General features: G+C 36.0%; 1 protein-coding gene across 4 annotated transcripts in view; it reads left to right on the top strand.

Moving 5' to 3' along the window:
- The window catches only part of MAP3K21 (mitogen-activated protein kinase kinase kinase 21), a 41,316-nt gene extending 23,843 nt beyond the window's left edge, over positions 1-17,473 (top strand). For 2 of the 4 annotated variants that reach the window (XM_038132479.1, XM_038132482.1), the window contains exons 4-11: positions 625-800; positions 4,851-5,091; positions 6,986-7,108; positions 9,603-9,740; positions 10,257-10,407; positions 11,427-11,521; positions 12,952-13,737; positions 14,257-17,473. In XM_038132479.1, coding sequence (XP_037988407.1) covers positions 625-800; positions 4,851-5,091; positions 6,986-7,108; positions 9,603-9,740; positions 10,257-10,407; positions 11,427-11,521; positions 12,952-13,737; positions 14,257-14,681 — 2,135 coding nt within the window. In that variant the 3' untranslated portion in view covers positions 14,682-17,473. The remainder of the gene's footprint in view (positions 1-624; positions 801-4,850; positions 5,092-6,985; positions 7,109-9,602; positions 9,741-10,256; positions 10,408-11,426; positions 11,522-12,951; positions 13,738-14,256) is intronic. The other 2 variants (XM_038132480.1, XM_038132481.1) reach the window with 2 other exon arrangements.
- Positions 17,474-19,553: the final 2,080 nt, after the last annotated feature.

The raw sequence follows: 19,553 nt of genomic DNA, 5'->3' as shown, positions 1-19,553 counted from the left end.
ACGGTGTTGCATATAAGTTTTTCAGTAGCAATAGTACAGTTTGTGCTCTGATTTCACAGATCTTTTTTCTACTCTGAAATTGCATTAATTTTCATAAATTGAGGGATACTACTATGGATTAATACAAGATAAGATTAAAATCCCAAGGGGAAGAATTGCAAGTGCCTTTTTTTTTTCATTGTTTCTTCATGAGTGTCAAAAATGTTTCGGAAATATTTTAGAGAGAAATAAACATTGCTTGCTAATGGCTATTTCCTTGTGTTTAGAGAATTTTCCTACCTTTTTATTTATTTCTTCTATACAATATTGCTAGTTTTGCTAATTCGTGTAATTATTGGCATTCATTAGCAATTAAGCTGTTGAATTATTATTCATTCATTAGCAATTTAGCAAATTGCTAAATTGCTAAAAATAGACCAAGAAATTACTATTAATACAAAAACAATCCTCTGAATACAGGTAGGTAGATGTCACCTCTGTAAATTGAGACAGAACTGGGGATGTCTTGCCGGTAAAGGGAACACATTAGAATTTGAAATGCAGTGCAAGTAACTTGAAATTCACGTAGTTCTTCAAGATGTTCTATGTGCTATTACAAACTGACGGGATTTTGATGAATTCTAGAATGCTGGGAGCAGGACCCTCATATCCGACCGTCGTTTGCCTTAATTCTTGAACAGCTTACTGCCATTGAAGGGGCAGTTATGACTGAAATGCCTCAAGAGTCTTTCCACTCCATGCAAGATGACTGGAAATTGGAAATTCAGCAGATATTTAATGAATTGAGGACCAAGGAAAAAGTAAGTTGGTTTTTCCAGTTGCATAGCAGTGAAGGAAGGGTATGTGTGTATTTATGTTTATGTGATAGACCAGTTTTTGAACTTTTGAATTGTTGCTTACCACTGTGCTCATGGAAATATATACACAGTTGAAAAAAAAAGATATCTACACCTGTCTCCCCAAAGAGGTTGTAGATCTGTAAATGTGGCATTCTAGGCTCTTTTTTAAAATGTGTTATTTTTTTCTTGTATGTTTTCATGTATCACTTAAATTGGATTTTTCCCTTAAGCTAATCTTTATGACTGCAAATTTTTAGCTGCTGTTGAACATTCTCCTCAGCTATGAGAATGAAAAGCTTTTCATCCTGTTATGTAACTGTATCCCATGGCTTCTTTTCCAAAAATGGAATTGTGCTTTTATCTCTTTACTTGCTGAACAGACTGATCATATGGATGCCTTTCAGTGTTGCAGTTTGGGACATAGTCTTGCCAGAGATATTAAGAAGGTCAAACTTACACACATGAATCGGCAAATCTAGTTTCTTTTGTTTATTACTCAGATTTCTGTCACTGATCTTCTTTCCATACTCTCACATCACAGTATGTTTGTACTTAATGAGTACTCACTGTCAATTCTCTTTGTTTTCTCTTCTACTCACTTCAACTTTGTTTTAACCACCCTGAGTTTTATATTTTCCTTTAGACAACTTGATAAAGATAGTGGTTGGAATAGTCCAGGTGTGCTCGAGTCCCTGTTAGAAATGCTTCTGGAAGAAACAGATTCCTTCTTTGCAGGTGTTTCTTGCAGTAAAATTATATCGCAGTGTATATTGGCTGTTATTTTTCATGAAGTGATTGTGGACAAGGAAGACAATAAATTGAGGTGCAGTAGCTTGTGACAAAAATTTATAGAAGATGTAGTTGCCAAGTTTGACAAAAGCAAGAACTAAACTCTTGTCTTTCAAGTCACTGTTTGTAGCCTCTGTCTTTCACTTGTTCTCATCAAATGTCACAAATGGCAGTGTGTGAACTTCTGGCTAGTGTTGGGTGTGACATTACATATGTACTGTAACATCAGCATAGTGGTATTAGAATTTACTGATCACCCATAAGATTGCAGTATCATTATTTATTTCCTATCTACTGTTTCTTCTACCCTCTGCATTTCCCTCTTCATTTTGTTTCACAGAAGTGGGTGAGTATGTGGTGTAGTCTGCTCTGCCTGCAGTAGGCATACAGAGTGCTAGAGCTGAGTTGTGTGCCTCAGGAGCTGTCAGGTCTCTTCCTTTGCAGTTGAGTTATAGTCCCTTTACAGAGAGTAGAGGCTTCCTTTTTTACTTGCCGTGGGGTCACCAGCTACTGTGTTCTCTTGCCTCAACCTGCCATAGAACATAGCTCTGTTTTTGGCCCCTCCAGCAACTGCTTAACCAACCATTTTCCTCTTTTTACTCTGGGAGCAATTGTAACAGGCCTTCCTGTTCAGGTTTTTTGTTAATTGGTTTGGGTTTTTTTTTTTTGTTGTTGTTGTTGTTGGTTTTTTTTTTTTTTCTGGAGGGATTACTCTAGTATGAGATTTCCTATCCAAGAAAAATCTGACTAAATCAAGTCTAGGATTAAATAAGCAGGTGAAAAGGTTTTCAAGAAGAGTCATATTTTGGGTGTGAAAGTGAGTAAAGCTCAGTTAGGTAGGGGAAAAGATAAAATGAAATTTACTTTTAACATGCTAAAGTAAATGCGTCTCCAGAGGCATCTACCCTAATGAGGTGTACTTCTCTAAGGCTGAAAACGTATAACTTTGACTTAGACAAGATTTTCATATGGGCAGGGTTTTTTAATTTGTCATATTATCAATTTTGCTATGAGCTACTAGAGTGAAAGTCATGTCTATAAAGTATTTATATAGTAATAATACTACAAAAATCCTCTGCATGGAGTCTCATTCCTCCTGTAAAAGAGAAACTTCTGTAGCTAGAGGAATTTCCTCAAGGGCTTACTGCAAATGAGTGATGGTGACGCCTACTCGAAGAGAAGATCACAATCTTATTTTGACAAATGTTCTTGAGCAACCGAAATACAGAATTCTTTCCAAGCTTCCTTACAATGGGTGTTTTAATTGTAGAGTGATGTGGAAACATTGCCTAACTAATTGCAGTAAGTCTGGTTTTAATTAGTTTATTTGGAAAAGAGTAAATACTTAATCTCTCATTGAAGAAACACTTTTACTTCCTCTAGACTGTCTACCATTTCAGTACAGGCCCTCAGTTTCTGCCTGGTTGCTGAGCTTTATGGAACCTGGATTTGAGGGCTGTGACAGGTGGAAAATCAACAGTGTCTCCTAATGTACCTTTATTACTGTACTAATGCAGTAATAAAGATCTTCTCTATTTAAACTTTTAAGTATCTCTTTTCTAAATCTGAATTAATGTAGTTTCTGCTTTCAACCCTTGTTTTAGGTTGCCCTGTTTTGAGTGGACAGAGGAGGAGGAAAGTGAGGATTTTCAGGAGTCTCTAAATTAAGTTATTAAATATCTTTAAAAAAAATTGGTTTCTAATATTGTGTTGAAACAAGCTCACTCAATATACCATATGAAATTTGTCAGTTTTAATCACTTAAATTTTAAACCCATGATAAGCAGTGTTTGTGTGCTGTAGCTGTAAAAAAACCCAGAAAGTATCTTTGTGAAGAACAGAGACTTCTACTGAACCAGTTTGCTTCAGTGCCACCCTGTCTTTTGACATCCGTAGTGTTTTTGTCAAGAACATTTAATCATCCCCTCATTTGAAAACACTGAAATAATACAGTTCAGGAAGTAATTTTTTGCTGTAATGATATGAAATAAGGAATTATTCTGGCATACAACATTGCTGGATACCAATAAACAGAATTAGACAGTTCTGAAATAAAAATGAAACAAAGAAAAATAAACAAAACCAAGCAACACCCCAATTATAAAATTGTATTTGTAAAAATGAATTCATTTTAAATATAAATAGATTTCTGAGATATCCTGACCTTTTAGCATAGCTTTGTTTCAAATGATAGTTTTCTGAGTTGAATTTCTAAGTGGAATTTACTCAATCATGTGAAAAAAAATGTTGTGAGAAACATATATAGTATGAGTCACATCTAGTTCTCCTTTTCCTATACTTTCAGTACAGTTTTATTAGCAATACAGACTGTAAGTGTTCTGTCTGTTTCCTGTGTAATATGCCCCATGAAGGTCTAAAATTAGGGAGGTCTTAAATTTCAGATGTATTTTAACAGATTTTGGAAACTGAAGATTAAGATAATTTTAAGATGCTAGGTTTACAGCTATTTAGCCTTGGATGTTCATTTACCCTAAAAAATTACCTAGCTTCCTAACTAAAGCTTCTCCTTTAGCAAAATCTAAAAATTATAAAAGAAGAGCTACTCTTCTGAGAGTGGTGGTTGAGGAGTCTGTGGGCTGTAATTCAGTGGTTAGTAGCTGTTTGATGTTACAGATACCTGCTAGATTTAATTAAGAAACAGCCGTCTTATGACTTAGTTTATCCTATTGCACTAATCCCCATTCAGTGTAATGATTCAGTACTGATTGCTTTTCTAGATAGAAAAGTGCTACTTAATACGTGGCTGAAAAACAGGAAAGATTAGAGAATTTAAGATAAAGGCAATAATTTGTGTATTCTTCAGGTCATTGGCCTTATGTTGAAGTGTAGGAGCTGTCCAATAGCAGCCCTCATGCTGTGCAAGAGCTTCTCATCATGTGAAATACTTGAAGCGCATTTTCTGCTGGGCTGTTAGCTGATAATCTTTGATTGCATGTGTTGTCCCCATTGCCGCTGCTTACCTGCTTTAAGTGGAGTGACTCAAGTTAATTTGTTTAAAGGAAATCTGTGTAATGCTTGATTCTGAATACAGAATCTTGGTTTCTTCAGAATGGAGAACTTGCAGAAGATTGGGTGTGTTGCATGTATATTGTGCATCATAAAAGAATAATCAGGAAATAGAACCTATTGCGCACTTCCTATGTCTTTTAATACTGCCTTCACATTATTACTAAGTTTTATTTTTGTGAATCTTGTCTTCAGGAGCTTCGATCCCGAGAAGAGGAGTTGACAAGAGCAGCTCTTCAGCAAAAATCTCAAGAGGAATTGCTGAAGCGCCGTGAGCAGCAGTTAGCAGAACGCGAGATCGATGTACTGGAGCGTGAGCTGAATATCATGATATTCCAGTTAAACCAAGAGAAACCCAATGTAAAGAAGAGGAAGGGGAAGTTTAAAAGAAGCCGGTTAAAACTCAAAGATGGACACAGAATTAGTTTGCCTTCAGGTTTGCAATCTTTTTAAAGTTCCCTGTATATGTAATGATTAAATATGCAAGCTTCTTCAGTTCCATTGTTCATGTTTTCAGTACTAGCTCCTATTTTATTTTATTGTCAGGTTCTTCTACTGTAATGCACAGAAGGGTTTGGTAAGAATTGTATAGCTCCCTTCCCTCAAGGAAAAGCTTTCACATATCATGTTCTCATGAAGTAGTCCTCATTTCATCTGGAAGAATGATTCAGCTAGAAGTCCATCCCATTTGGAGGGAAAGGTCACTAGCACAAGAGCCACTTGATATAATGCTGGTTCAAAGTTCAGATTTTTGTTATCATTGTTTCTGAACAGACAGGAAAGTACTTTTTTACTGCATGCCAGAACTTTCTAACTTGATCAAATATCAATGCTGTTTGCCCTAAAATTGCAAATAACAAGCAGAAGAACAATGCTTTGAGAGGGCTGGGGATGTACAGGTGCAGTAGGTCCAAACTGCACACTTAATGCAGTTGGAAGTACAACATAGCAGTTACAATCTTCAGTGCCTTATTTCTTGCAGGAAAACATATTAATAGCAGCAGCAGATGACTTCAGAATACAAATATGGTATAATTTGAATATGGGAGCATTTCATTCCACCTATGAATGCATTAAAATGCCCCATTTGCAAAGGAGGTTGTTTGTTTCAGTTCTGATAGGCTGGTTTAGAGGTGCCTTTTTAATGTTGCCACCAGATAGCACTACAGAAACTCATGGTTTCACCAGTGGTTGAAAAGCCTTCATTATTATTTCAAATTCATTACCAGCATCCTAGGGTGGGCGGGCTTCCTTTCAGTGGCTTCCAGGTCAAGACTGACAGTATATTACAAATGCATTAAGAGCTTGATGCTATGTCAACACAAGTCTGACCAAATTGTAGCTATCTGGTAGCTGGCAAGACACCAAGAGGGCAGGAATATTTAGAGTACTATTTCAGCACTAGTGAAATATTTTTCCTTACTTCAAAAATAAGAGTAAATTAGATAAAAGCCACCCTACAGCCTCCCAGACAAACATAGTACATTTATGGGTTTTAGTTAGATTTATGCTGGATTGCAAACTTCAGTTGAATATTTGGTTCTTTGTTTCCAGTTCTGCTTGTATTTAAATTGAAGCAAAATAAATTAAAAAAATATTATATATATAATAAAAAGATAAAATAAATATTTTCATTCAGAATAGAAGTTAGCTTCTTGTTACCAAGAACATCCAGATTAATTTGTCCTTTAGACAATTCTGTCCTAAGAATAGTGTACAAAATACTGCATTGATGATGGGTATTAGAGTGGCATATTAAGGTTAATTTCATAAATTTTTTTCCTCCTCAATATTTGTTTTTCTTTTTTTACTACTTTGCTATAAATATTTGTAATTCTGTAGTTTACTGGCATGATTTTCTAACATGAATAAATATGACTTTTTGTTACTGCTTTTTTATGGTGTATATGAATTACATGCTAAAAAAAATAAGGCAAATCTCATTGAAATGAGTACTGATTAATTTGAGATTAAATACTGAGGAGTATTTTTTGCCCCTCCTTTGATAACTAAAAAGACTGAATAACAGCTTATGGTGTGGATGTGTCTCAGATCAGGTCCACTTGTACCTACTTGGTGTTTTTCATGCTCCTGCAAGACTATCACATGAAGGTGTGAAGTCCTGCCTGTTTGACTCAAAATCTAAATTGTTACATTTAAAGTTTTTCAATAGAGTTTTTTAATATGTATATCTCTTACCTGTATAAATAAATTACATCTCATGAAGTCTAATTCATCATATAACTTTGTTTTAAGAAGTATAGCCACATATTCTTCTGAGAAGTTTTTTATCCAGAACATTAAAACTGATTTGTTTTGCTTTCTTACAGATTTCCAGCACAAAATAACAGTGCAGGCATCCCCCAATCTGGATAAGAGGAGGAGTTTAAACAGTAACAGCTCTAGTCCATCAAGTAGCCCCACAATAATTCCTCGTCTTCGAGCTATACAATGTAAGTCTCCAGTCATTTGATCAATAAAGTGTTCCATATACATACTGAAATGTTGGTAGTAGTATCAGATTCCTGGCAGATTTCTGTTGGATTTCCACATCCTTTGATTGGTTCTAACAGTTCCAGCTTCTTTGAAAGGAGGGTTAATCTTGCTAAAATGCTAAATAATTTTCAGTAATTCAAAATGATTGTGATTGCTTTAAATTGTATCTTTACTTAATTACTTTGGGAACCAATTTTTAAACTGGGATAAAACAATGACTAATCAAAATTTATGACAAAAGGCAAAGCATCACATTTAGAACCCAAGTAAGATGGAAAACAAGTTTTTGTTAGGTATTGGAGTTGATACAGGAAAAGAAAGATTCAGAGAGTAAAGGAGTCTTGTAAGTTGGAAAGATGAAAGAATGAGCCAATAACCCAACTTTCTTATGTCAGAAGAAAATCAAGCTTTAAACAGGTATAAATCCAGAAGAAATCTTGCTTTAGGTTTTTTGAAGATAGGAAAAAGAGACAAATAAAATTTGTGGGTACATTTGTAGGTCTGCATTATTATGCATACTGATAACAGAAAGGAAGGTATGTTCATGCTCACATAGTGGAGGTACCAGGAATACGATCATGTTATTACAGAGGAGCATGTTATTCCAGAGAAGCATATTTGGGAAGGACATATACACAGATAAAACAGTTCCTACAGGATTCACTGCTTGCATTTGTAGTGTCTGATCTATTGTGCAAAGTAGATTGTCTAATTATCCATCTTCAGAGAGGAATGCCTTAAGCTTCTCTCTATAAAATCAGTGGAACCTGTTCCAGCTGATTGCTTATGGATGTGGCTGTCTTCTTTTGCAAGCACAGTCACCTGTGAGGGAGATTACTTCAGAATCTGGCTTTGCCAGCTATAAATGAGGAGAAGGGGAAATCAGAATGCATAAGGATTTTTTCCATAGTGTTCTGTAGCTAGTCAGTAAAGATTGATTGAATTTTAGATCAGCCTGACACTTTGTTTTAAGTTAGGATAGAAATCAGATCTCTCATCTCCTTTTTAACACCTCTGCCTTATGAAATCCTTTTCATTGCCAATGTCTAAAGGGGAGCAGTGATGTCTTCTGTGGCACTTCAGTATTTGTTTGAGCTGCAGTGGATACAGTTGGCAACGTTGTGGATAAAGGACAGAGGTGGAAACCCTGTCTTGCTTTTTATAATGAAAATTTCAGATGGAAGGAAAATCAACTGTGGAGTCTTTTTCAGATGTTAGCTGACAATGTTGTTAATAGTTTCCTGTCCTCAGAATATGGTGGGTTTTTCTAGTTGGTTGGTTGGCTTTGGTTTTTGCAGAAAGGTAAAGAAAGTTTATATGTAATTACAACATTTTACTAAGAAAAGCCTATCTCATTTTATCTTTGATTCTTCTTGCTCTGTGAGGAAATGCTTGGAAATGAAGCAAATATCAGGTATTGCCTTGGTTCTGAAAACTTGAGTTTTCTGTGTTTGTTTTTTTAATTGCATAGCCTTGTGTAAGCTCTTGCAGTGCCACTTCTTGCATGTGTGCTAAGTACCACTAAGGATTTTTTTTTTTTTTATTTGAGCAGGCATTTGTATTCATAGGGCTTGAACATGCAGGACAACATAAAGGCTCTCGTTTAAAAGAAGTACATGTCTGCTTCTGGGTTTGAATCCTTAGATTTTTACCTAAAAGCTTATCAGATATCTCAAGAGTATCTAGCTGAAACAATTTAGCTTCCACACCCATCTGCACCTGTGCAAAATAAATTCTCTTTCCCACAATAATGTTTTATCTTGATTTAACTTCAAAGTGTCTTTGTTTCAAGACGACTTGCTCAAATACAGGTGATTTGAACAGGCATATGTAACAACTGGTTACTTGGCTATTTTGTCTTGAGCAAGTCTAGCTTTCAAATCTGAACATTAAGTTAAAAGAAAAATCTAGTACATTTCTTATTAAAACAAATTCTGCTGATTTTGAAAGGAGTCTTGGAGGGAGACAGAAAACCACTAGGGTACATATTCCATAGGAATGTGGTTGAAAATGAGAGTGTAAGGTAGGCGAGTGCAGTGCCATTCTACAGGGTGAGCTTTGCTGGCGAGGTGTATGGTGAGGAAGGAGCAGAATCTGTACAATGAAGGAACAGTAGAGCCATGGGCATGTAAATGCCCCCTCATTAATAATGCAGTGGTAACTGGCTACGTTGTTTTTCTCCTAGGTCTCTCCATCATAGCTGTTAGCGTGCCATCATGATTCCAAGCTAATGCTTCAGTTAGTCAGTGGCATGTGAAACCATACCCTCCCAGGTCAGGTCCGGAAAGAGGATCCTTTAAACCCTACCATGAAAACCCATCATTAGAAGATGCTTAATGCCTTTACAGATCCAGGCTTTATGACCCAAAAATAAAAATATAAGGGAAACAGTTCTGTTTCTGAAATCAATTTGACTAAGATCTCTACTACATTCTCTTAATTTTTCCTCAGTGATTCCCAAACCAGATACACACACAGCTAATGGCCGAAGAAACAGTGTATATGTGTATCAGCAAGATGTAGATATCACAAGTGAATATGAACTTCCCTGTGGGGTTATGAAAAAAGGCAAGATTTTATGTTTCCAAGGTGCTGGTTCTGTTTAATTTATCAGCTGAGACAGTGACAGACTAAGCATTTAATGGAGGTTAGACACTTTAAATATAATTTGTTTTGGTGTAGTAAGAAAGAAAATGTTAATCATGGTCACAACTGGAATATTTGTTTCTTTTGATACCAGTTGTCAACAGAATATATTTTATTCATTGAACTTAAGTGCTCAGTCTAATTCACTTGTCTGAATTACCTAAATATAAAGTTCTCAGTTAGGGGAAGCATGGAAAATGTGATTGCTTTGCTGCTTTATCTTTGATCTGGGTCTCTCATAAGCTCATAAATTACTTTTCTTTCTTGCTCATCTTTTTGGATCAGTGAAGTTTGTGTGGTGCTTTTAGTAAAAGAAAAAAAAATCACAATTTTTTCCTACTTCTGTGTTACTGTGTCAAAATTGTTTTGCAGTGCAGAAGATACTCTGTGTCAAAATATTTTGAATTTAGAAATAGTATTTATGTGTGTGGGTTTTGTGTTTTTAAATCCAATCTCCAGTAACTTCAGATGAAAGCAACAGAACTTGGGGAAGGAGCACAACATATCACCAAGAAGAGTTTGAAGATGTGAAGAGAAATTTTAAAAAGAAAGGTTGTACATGGGGACCGAGTTCAGTCCAAACAAAGGATCGTGCAGATTGTAAGGACAAGTATGTCTACTATATTTTGGCTTTTGGATAATATTAAAGCATTCCTTGCGGCATAGTTAGTGAGTGAAAAAAGTTCTGCGGTGTCTAGTTACAGCAAGAATTCCTGCCTTTTAATTAATTTAGAAATTACATTTCTGATGAGTAGCTGCCACTCATAATCTTGAGGATAAAACACCTACTTATATTAAAGTTTTATTGATTCTTATCTATTACCCTTTATCTCTGTTTTTTTTGAGATTTGGAACATACTGGGATGCTGAGCTACCAGTGCATACCAGACATTCATGGCCTGTCTTTTCTGCCTTTCCTCACATTATTTTGAGGAATTGCAAGCATGGCCCCCACTGGGTACTTTCAGCATGATTAAGTAAGACTGACTGATTTGGCATATGTGAGGCACAGTTCACACCAGCAACATCCTTTATGCTGACAAACAGAGGGTGAAAAGGTTATGAAAATCAGCTGGACAGCTTTACTTGCAGATTGTTTTCCAATGGCTCAAAACCAGAGATAGTAAGAATACTTTTCTTTATTTCTCTAGTATATACAATTATTTATAGTGCCTTTCTTTATTTTTCATGGTAGGGATATCCACTCAGTTACCTATGCCAGGCGTTGGTTCCAGACGATCACTTGGAACTGGCTTTATATTATTTTTGTTTGTTTAAAAGTCACTATAGTTTAATAAACTTCCAATATTCACATCATTTCTTTGAGACAATGAAACTATTGTTTCACACAGGTTTTCACAAACCTGTGTTGTTAAACAGGTTGCGAAGGCCCATTTTTCATTTGCTTTCTTTTTAGACATGAAATTTTTATCATAAAAAGAATACCTGACACTAAGGCATGTTTACATTTATAATCATATAATTCAGTGCTACTCCATCTTCTTTTTACTTTTGGAAAGGTTTTCCAGTTATGTACTGCAGGTTTATAGTTTGAAAAGAAAGTAATTTTTTCACAAAATTTGTGTGAGCATGGTATCTGTAATCTCAAAGTAACTATTGTTATTGCAGAGTAAGACCCCTTTCAGATGGCAGCAACCCTTGGTCAACTGTTTTAATGAAAAATCAGAAGGGTGTGCCCTTAGCTTCACTATTTGTGGACCAAGGTAAGAGCTGTTTTTGAAAAAGTGAAAGTAGCCATATAACAGTATTAAGATCACATTCAACGTTATAAATTGTATTGCTTCAATTCCTTAAAGGATTATGCAGAATATTACATGAAAAATCATGCTGCCAACCGTTTTCCTCTGGGAAAAAAACCTGTATTTACATCATGAGCAACTGAGAAATACACATAGTCTGTGAACAGAACCATATAGAGATTTTTTCCATGTTTTTGAGTTGCAGACTACTCTGTATATGAGGTCTGCAGTCATCACTTTTTTGTTTCTTTTAAAAAGAACCTAATTCAGTAATTGTCTTGACATTTATATAATCATTAATGACATTGTTATTGCAAAAAAATGCATAGTTTTTTAAAAACCTGTAAGCCCTGATATATTCCCACATATTCGTTTCCTGTTTTTTTTGAATGAGACCTGTTATCTAAATTTTTAAGACAGGAATGTAGATTTCAAATCTTAGTGTTTTATACAACATGATGCTATTTACAGATAAAATCACAAGGGAAAACATACTTGATCCCATTAGGATCAGGAGCATAATAGCTGCATGTTGGTTTTTATAACCATTGCTATAATGGGCCAAATATTAATGATAATTTTAAAGTTTGCACACCCTTTTTTTTATACTGTGGATTCACTTATCTGAGAAAATTAGGTTACCAGTGTCAGGAAAAAAGCCTGTGATATAACTTGGTGTCCATACGAGCAGCTGGATTCATGCCATCTGGAAGAGGAAATAGTAAGCTGCTTGGAACTGCTGGAAAAAGGCATTTTAATCTTCACGTATAGTGGTAGGGGTATAAATCAAGGCTTCACAAATAGTAATCTTATAGATTTATTAGCTTACTACTGTAACCCTGCACACAAAGTTCCCACACTTGAATTTCAAATGCTTCTGTGTTTATTCTCTAGCATTCGGTAGTTTATAGTAGAATAACACATGCAAGTCAAATAATACCTCCTTTTTATTTGTCATTAGGTGTAATATGTCAAATTTACTTTTTACTCGAGACCACCATGACCTAATGAATTAATTGGAAAAATTTCTAATGACTGACTGGATTTTGGAACTCAGCTGAGTTGAAAGTATTGTAAAGAATATATTCCAGATCTTATCTGCCAGTTTGTGTATAGTAAATTACTTCTCTGTAATCCATTCACCAAAATATTTTCTGTGTTACTTAAAAAGCATTATCAAAGTGTTGCAAACACCAAGAGGTTTAGGCGTAGGATGTGTTTCTGAAACTCAAAATGTGAGTCTGAGCTTCTGACAGCATCTGACAAATGGATTGTACAGTGTCCTTCAAGGTTAATACTTGTGCATTTTAAAGGAAATAATGATGTACACATGCAGACATGCAATAGCTAAACAGTTGAATTGCAATCTTAAAGAATACTGTGATGTTTTGCAGGTGCCTGTACTGATAAGAAGCTTATCCCTGAAGGTTTGGACAGTAAAAGACCAAAGCCAATTAAGTTGCCCAATCAGGCCTATATAAATCTACCTCTTTGGAAAGATGATCAGGGAGAGAACACAGTAGAACACGAGAGCTTTGAAGAAGGAACCTCAGCTAGTTCTACAAACAGTACTCCTCAAATGACTCCTACAAACAGTCTGAGCAGGACTCTGCACAAAAAGAAGACTGATTCAGTGCTGTATGGGTGTGCTGTCGTCCTTGCATCTGTTGCCCTGGGCTTAGATATCAGAGAGCTGAACAAATCACAGGGTCCAGATGAACTCTTGCCTAAAGATGAGAGGAAGAAGCGTGATGGAATATTTCAGCGTGCTTCAAAATTCCGCAGGAGTGCCAGCCCTACACGACTGCAGCACAAGAAAGAGGAAACAAGTATTCCATCCCTAAATCCAGCCTCAGATACTGTGAATCTTCTCTCTATGCCTTCCATTTCTACAAAATGCCTGCTTCAACCTGATAGTGAAGATGCTTTTGTAAGCACTGTGCTTGGTGATTGTGGTCAGTGTAGTTCCATGGACAACTTTTCATCCCAAACTTCTGAAAGTAAGAGAGAACAAATGATACAGCTGGCTCCTAACACAGTTTTGACACAATTGAAAAATGAGTCTGTTAGTCTTGGTCTGAAACAAGAGCCTCAAATTGTGCCAAAAGATTCCTCCACAAAGTTAAGTATGTTGGGTCACAGACGAACCTTATCAGATGGGAGCCATTTCCAGACCACAGGTAGGTAATTAAGAACTTCCAAGAATCTTTAAGTTGAGCTGCTGATAAAAATTTAAGCTAAAAATAATGTCTTTAAATCTGGTTTACATTTAAATTGATAAGCTCATGATCAATGAGCTTTTAAAAAGAAGTTCTAAATTTCAATACTGATATTCTGGGGTGGCTTAAATGTGATATTCTTCATGATACTCTGTGCATGTGTGATCTTTCAGAATAACTGGGACTTTATTCCTATATGAATATTCATCCATTTATTGGGGTGTTGGTGCTTTTTGTCTACATCTCTTTTGTAGCAAGAAAAAATAAATTATGATTGCCGTGAGTCTAAATGCAAACACCTTACTTGAGCACCAGTGGTCTTGTCTTAGGAGATTCCTCACAAAGTACAAACCTCTTCATTTTTCTGGTAGAAGAAAAACCACTAGTGTTTATGGCAACCCAGTTTTACAAATGGCAAGGAATTCAAGAAGTCGCGTCATTTAAATTTGCATTTTTTTGTTTGGGCTTTCTTTCCCCTAGCTAATGGAGTTGCTTCAACCAATGATGTCTCCAGACTCCCAGTCCTGTCAGTTCCTGGAACTCTGCCCTCCCCATCTTTTCAACAAAGAAGCAATCACAGTGGTGTTTCAAATGAAAAGCAAAGTGCTGTCAATACTATCTCAAGGCCTAGACCCTCTTCTCTAAGAAGTAAAATCGATGCATGGCAGATTATTCCACGAATTATTAAACCAAACTCTAAGGACTCTGAATGTTCAGAGGACAATGTACATCCAAATGTTAACTTCTTGCCAGGTACTGAGGAAAGAACTAACTGCCACGTGCCCTCATTGCTTGATATTGATGTGGAAGGTCAAAACAGAGACTGTACTGTGCCTTTATGCAGAATGAAGAGCAAAACTTGCCGGCCATCTATATATGAACTGGAGAGAGAGTTTCTGTCCTGAGTGCCTTTCATTTTAAAAATGTTTGCTTCATAATGGGGAACAAATATAAAATTCTTGTCTAACACTTTGTGCTGCTGTTTTGTGATGTACTGTGAGAAATAGTACCAAAATTATTAAAATGGGCAGCTAATTAAGTGTAGTAGGTGCCTTTTTCAAAGTTCCTTGGAATCCCAGCTAGTAACTCTAAAAGCACCATGGTGCAAAATCATATTATAGGTGAACTTCGTAAGTATATTTTGAATGATTAAAATTAAATGCCCACCTCCCTCTGCTGTGTCACAGAAGTTTTCTTTAGGTTTGAGAGGTTTTGCTAGAAATTTAACTTTCGCACATTAAAAATCTAATGACATATAGAGCCAAGTTGTGTTTTGTCAAGAAGAGTTTCACCTAAGAAGCGGTGGTCTGCAGCTTGCCTCTGTGGCTTGTAGATTCAGGGAGAGGGACAAGGGGTTTAAGGTGCATGTACAGGAGGCTCTGTTCACTCCTCATTGAGGAAGTGGTTGCTTGCAGGCATTTGATACTGAAATTGGTTAAGGACCGGGAGCTGAATTTGCAGATTTTGCCCTTGGTTATTGTGAGAACTTTCTTAGTTTCCCCAGAAAGTTACACTGCTTGTATAAACATTTCAGTTTCAGCCACCATATCGATTTGAGAGGGTAAACTTCAGTATTGCAATTGGAGTAAAGGTATTTGACATACTTTGTAATGTGAAACAACATTCCTTGTAGGTAAGGATACACTGGAACGTAAATATTTGTACTCTTAACCTTTTGAAGACTACAGTGTTTGCACTGAAAGCAATATTCTTGAGTTCGAATTTTTTGTTTGTGGTGGAGGGGTTTGTCCCCCTTCTTGTTTTTTAAACTCTGCTGCACCTTGTATTGAAGAAAGTTGGTGGGTTTTAAGGAAAATTGGTTTTAAGTGAGCCAATGGTGCATTTTATTGCACTTAATTTTAAAACTGCTATAATTTAATATGAAATTTTTCAGTATAATCTCTGTAGCTTTTCTTCCTAAGGTACTACTGAGTGCCTGCTTACTCATATTTAGGAATCAAAGAACAGAAACAGATGTGCTTGACTGGTTCTCAGTGATAGAAAGTTTCCAGAAAATTCCAAGTAGTTTTATGTGGGGGGAGGAACATTTAGCTTTGATAACACTGGTAGATTAATTTTTTACAGTATCACTAAGTGAATGATTAAATAAAACCAAATGTACAGTATACTTTCCCTGATGAAAGCATTTTTTAGCATTAAGGGAACATCCCTCATTTTCCAGTATTTTTGAAGTCTTAATTTTGCAGCTCATTTGACATTTAAATACTTTTCATAAATAAAATTAGATAATGTTAGACTAAAAATACTGTGTTCCCATCTGAATGCTGTTTTGTTAAGACTTGTGTTTAAATCTTTTCTTCTCCTTTACTCTGGGATCTGGGAGTTCAGAGAGAATACACAGTTGCTTAAAGCTTCAAATCCAAGGGATTAAAAAAGACAGTTTCTGTTCTAAGACTGTATGCACTACAGTCCACCTTGAAGATGACATACAATTATGCAAATGAAATCATGAAGTCTTTTTCACACGGAGCAGAACCCAAAAAATGTAACTTCCCACCTCTCAAAGTGAAAATAGAAAATAATTTCCTTAAAGGATTAGTTGCCAAAAGTAAAGACAGAACCACTAGTTGTCTAAAAATCTAAATGTTTGCATAGCAGATTGTTACTACATTTTCTTCAAATCTGTTTCTGTCACTGTATTCCTGGTTTTCTGTCAACATGATTCAAGTCACATACTGTTCTTTGTCTTCTGTTTCAACTTTTATTTCATCAGAACACTTTAATAGATTATCTGTTCCGTTTTAATACAAAATGTTTTGTAAAATAAAGTCATTAAGCAAATATTAAGTATAGATTAACAGCACATTTACCTTTAAGGCTTAATTAGAATTTTTGAGCATTATGTCTATTTCAACTCTTTCTTAATCAATTATTCCTGTGTGTAATACTGAGAGAAAAGGAGCTGATTGTATTACATGTTTCTGAAGAAAGTATCTCTATTTGGCTTTCTACAGGAAAATCTCAGGTGCTGAAGTATTTTGACTTGTAAACTTCTGTTGAGTTCTGTATTTTTAAGGTTTATATAATTTCAGGTGTTGAATTTTGCACCCTTTGTTTTGTAATCAATAGTATCAGCATAAAAAGCTCTTTGAGCTATATTGTTTTCATTTATTAGTGACTTATCTCTCTTGTAATTAAACAGATTTCTATTCTTGTTCAATGAACAATTTCCCATAAGATTGGGACATATGATATGGCCAGCCCAGTGCATTCTAAGTAATTTAGGAGTTTGTATGCCATCTCTTATTCTGAGACAGTTTAGGCAAGCCATCTCAAATATTTCTCTGATGTGATGCAGTTTTTTTAAGCTATAGTCTGTAGTGCTTTATAATTGTCTTTATAGTTTAAAATTATAGGCCAGTCTTCACTGTAATTGAAAAGAAAAAACAATTCTTTCAATCATGGATTCAGTCTGTAATTCACATATCACCAGAGAAATTTTCTGTAAAAGTACAGAAATCTGGTATGCATTAAGTGACCTGTCTTGGTTAAAAGGATATTTATTTCAATGTAGGTTGATAGCCTGACCAAATAATAATTTATGTTGATTGTTTTAGCATAAAACTTAAGGTGCTTATACTACAAAGATTGAGATAAACACTTGATATACTGTTTTACAAAACCTGATGATTTAAATGTTTTTATTTAAAAAAATAAATGTTTTGTAGCTACTGTATTGCAAAGTGACCTGAATTTTCTTGGAAAATACATTTTAATGTTTTCTTAACATGTATAGAGTTCTCTGGTGAATAACCAGGAGCTATAGACTATGGCCAGCCTGTTCTTGAAGATTGTAATGTAGTGGTTACTCTAAGATTAAGAATCCAGTACAGTAACATAAGCATTCCTGTAATATCTTGCACTTGTTGTGGGCAGAAACATTTGGCATAAGCTTGGTTTTTCCTTTGATGTGGCCCTAATATTCTTTTGATGCTTTTTACAATGTCGTCTGAGTGTCTTAGAGGAGATAGAGTAGTGGATATAAATAAATTCAGCATCAAGAATGCAGGTAAGTAATAACATCCTTCTATTGAGGAGTTTTTGTTGGGAGGGTCCATTGGTTCTTTGGGGGGTTTGGTGCTTTGAGGGGTTTTTTTTAGGTTTGTGGGGGGGTTTTTTTAGGCAAATGAAGCCAGTATTTTTCTTATAATATTTTTAACACCTTTTCTGAACTTCCCTCTTCCTTGTTCATGTCATGGATGCATTAGCCCATTTTTCGGTTAGGAAAAGGAAGTATCCATTTGCACAGTGACAACAGGCAAGATATGGTGAAATTCAAATAGAAATATACTGAATTGTATATTGAATTTAGAAGATTGCAAGCCAAATCTTATAAAGACATGCCTGCACTCAGCTTGTAGTAGGACTGGCTGCATAACAAATATTTATGTGGCCTGTGAGTGTCAGTATGGAGCCCAGATTGGAAGCCAAGCTGCAGAGGCAGTTTATTTTATACACAGAGTTATAATGGTAATACAAAGATGTGTGTACAAGTGTGAGGTAATGGAAAAGATCACAATGTCACCAGCCACCTTCATTTTTAATGTAACTATTCAGATCACTATGGTGTATGCACTATGAGGAGCTCAGGAGACTCTGTTACCTAATACATTTTTGATCCAGTTTGTGGTGCTTAAGATTGCAGTATTAGGTGTTCTAAATAAGATCCTGAGTCCTTGCCAGGATGTAGTGGAATTCTTCCTGAACGAACCAAATATGAGTAATTTATCCCAATGTTAACAAAAATCCAGCATGCTTCATATAGTTAATCTGATAATATCGTTTCTTTAACCAAAACAAATGCTTTCTCATCTAGGAAGTTGGAGAATGGAATACAGAGCTATGCAGGTAGGATAATTTAACTTTTTATTTCACAGAATCACAGGGTCATTTAGGTTGGAAAAGACCTCTGGAGATGAAACAGTTTAGGCCCCTTTGTTAGAGCAGGCTGTCCAAGACCATGTCCAATGAAGGTCTAGATATCTCGACGAATAGAGACCCCACAGCTTCCCTGGGCAATCTCTTCCAGTGTTTGACCATCCTCACAGTAACAACATTTTCTAATATTCAGATCGAATTTCCTGTTAATTGGGGTTTTGAGGTTGTTTTGGTTTGGTTTTTTCCTTGTTCATTGATTGCTTTTGGTTTTGCTTGTTTGCTTTTTGTTTTGTTTTTTTGTTTGTGCCCATTGCCTCTCATCATGTCACTGGACACTGCTGAGAAGAGCCTACCTCTCTCTTTACCCTGTTATCAGGTATTTATAAACAGTGATAATAAGATCCTCCTGGACTCTTCTCCATACCCAGTTCCCTCAGCCTTTCACATGTGCAAGACCTTTGCCAGTCTTTCTGGTGCTGCACGGGATATGTTTCACTAAGTCCGTATCTTTGTTGTACCAGGGAGCCCAGAACTGGACCCAACACTCCAGGTGTGGCCTCACCAGTGCTGAGTAGAATGACCTCCATCAGTGTGCTGGCACCATAACTAATGCAGAAAACTGTTGGCTGTCTGCTGTAAGGACACATTGCTGGCTTCTGTTCAGCTTCTTGTCCATCAGGATTCTCAGGTCATTTTCTGCAAAGCTGGTCCCCAGTGTGTACCGGTGTGTGGGCTTGTTCCTCCCCAAATGCATTTCTGCTTCATGAGATTTCTCTAAGCACAGTTTTCCAGCCTGTCCAGGTCTCTCTGAATGGCAGCACAACTATCTGGCACATCAGCCACTCCTGCTATTTTAAATTGTCTGTGTATTGCTGAGA

This window comes from Motacilla alba, chromosome 3 (genome assembly GCF_015832195.1).
Source record: "Motacilla alba alba isolate MOTALB_02 chromosome 3, Motacilla_alba_V1.0_pri, whole genome shotgun sequence".
NCBI lineage: Eukaryota > Metazoa > Chordata > Aves > Passeriformes > Motacillidae > Motacilla > Motacilla alba.
Note: the sequence above shows the minus strand (reverse complement) of the source record. Positions and strands in the feature narration are given on the sequence as shown.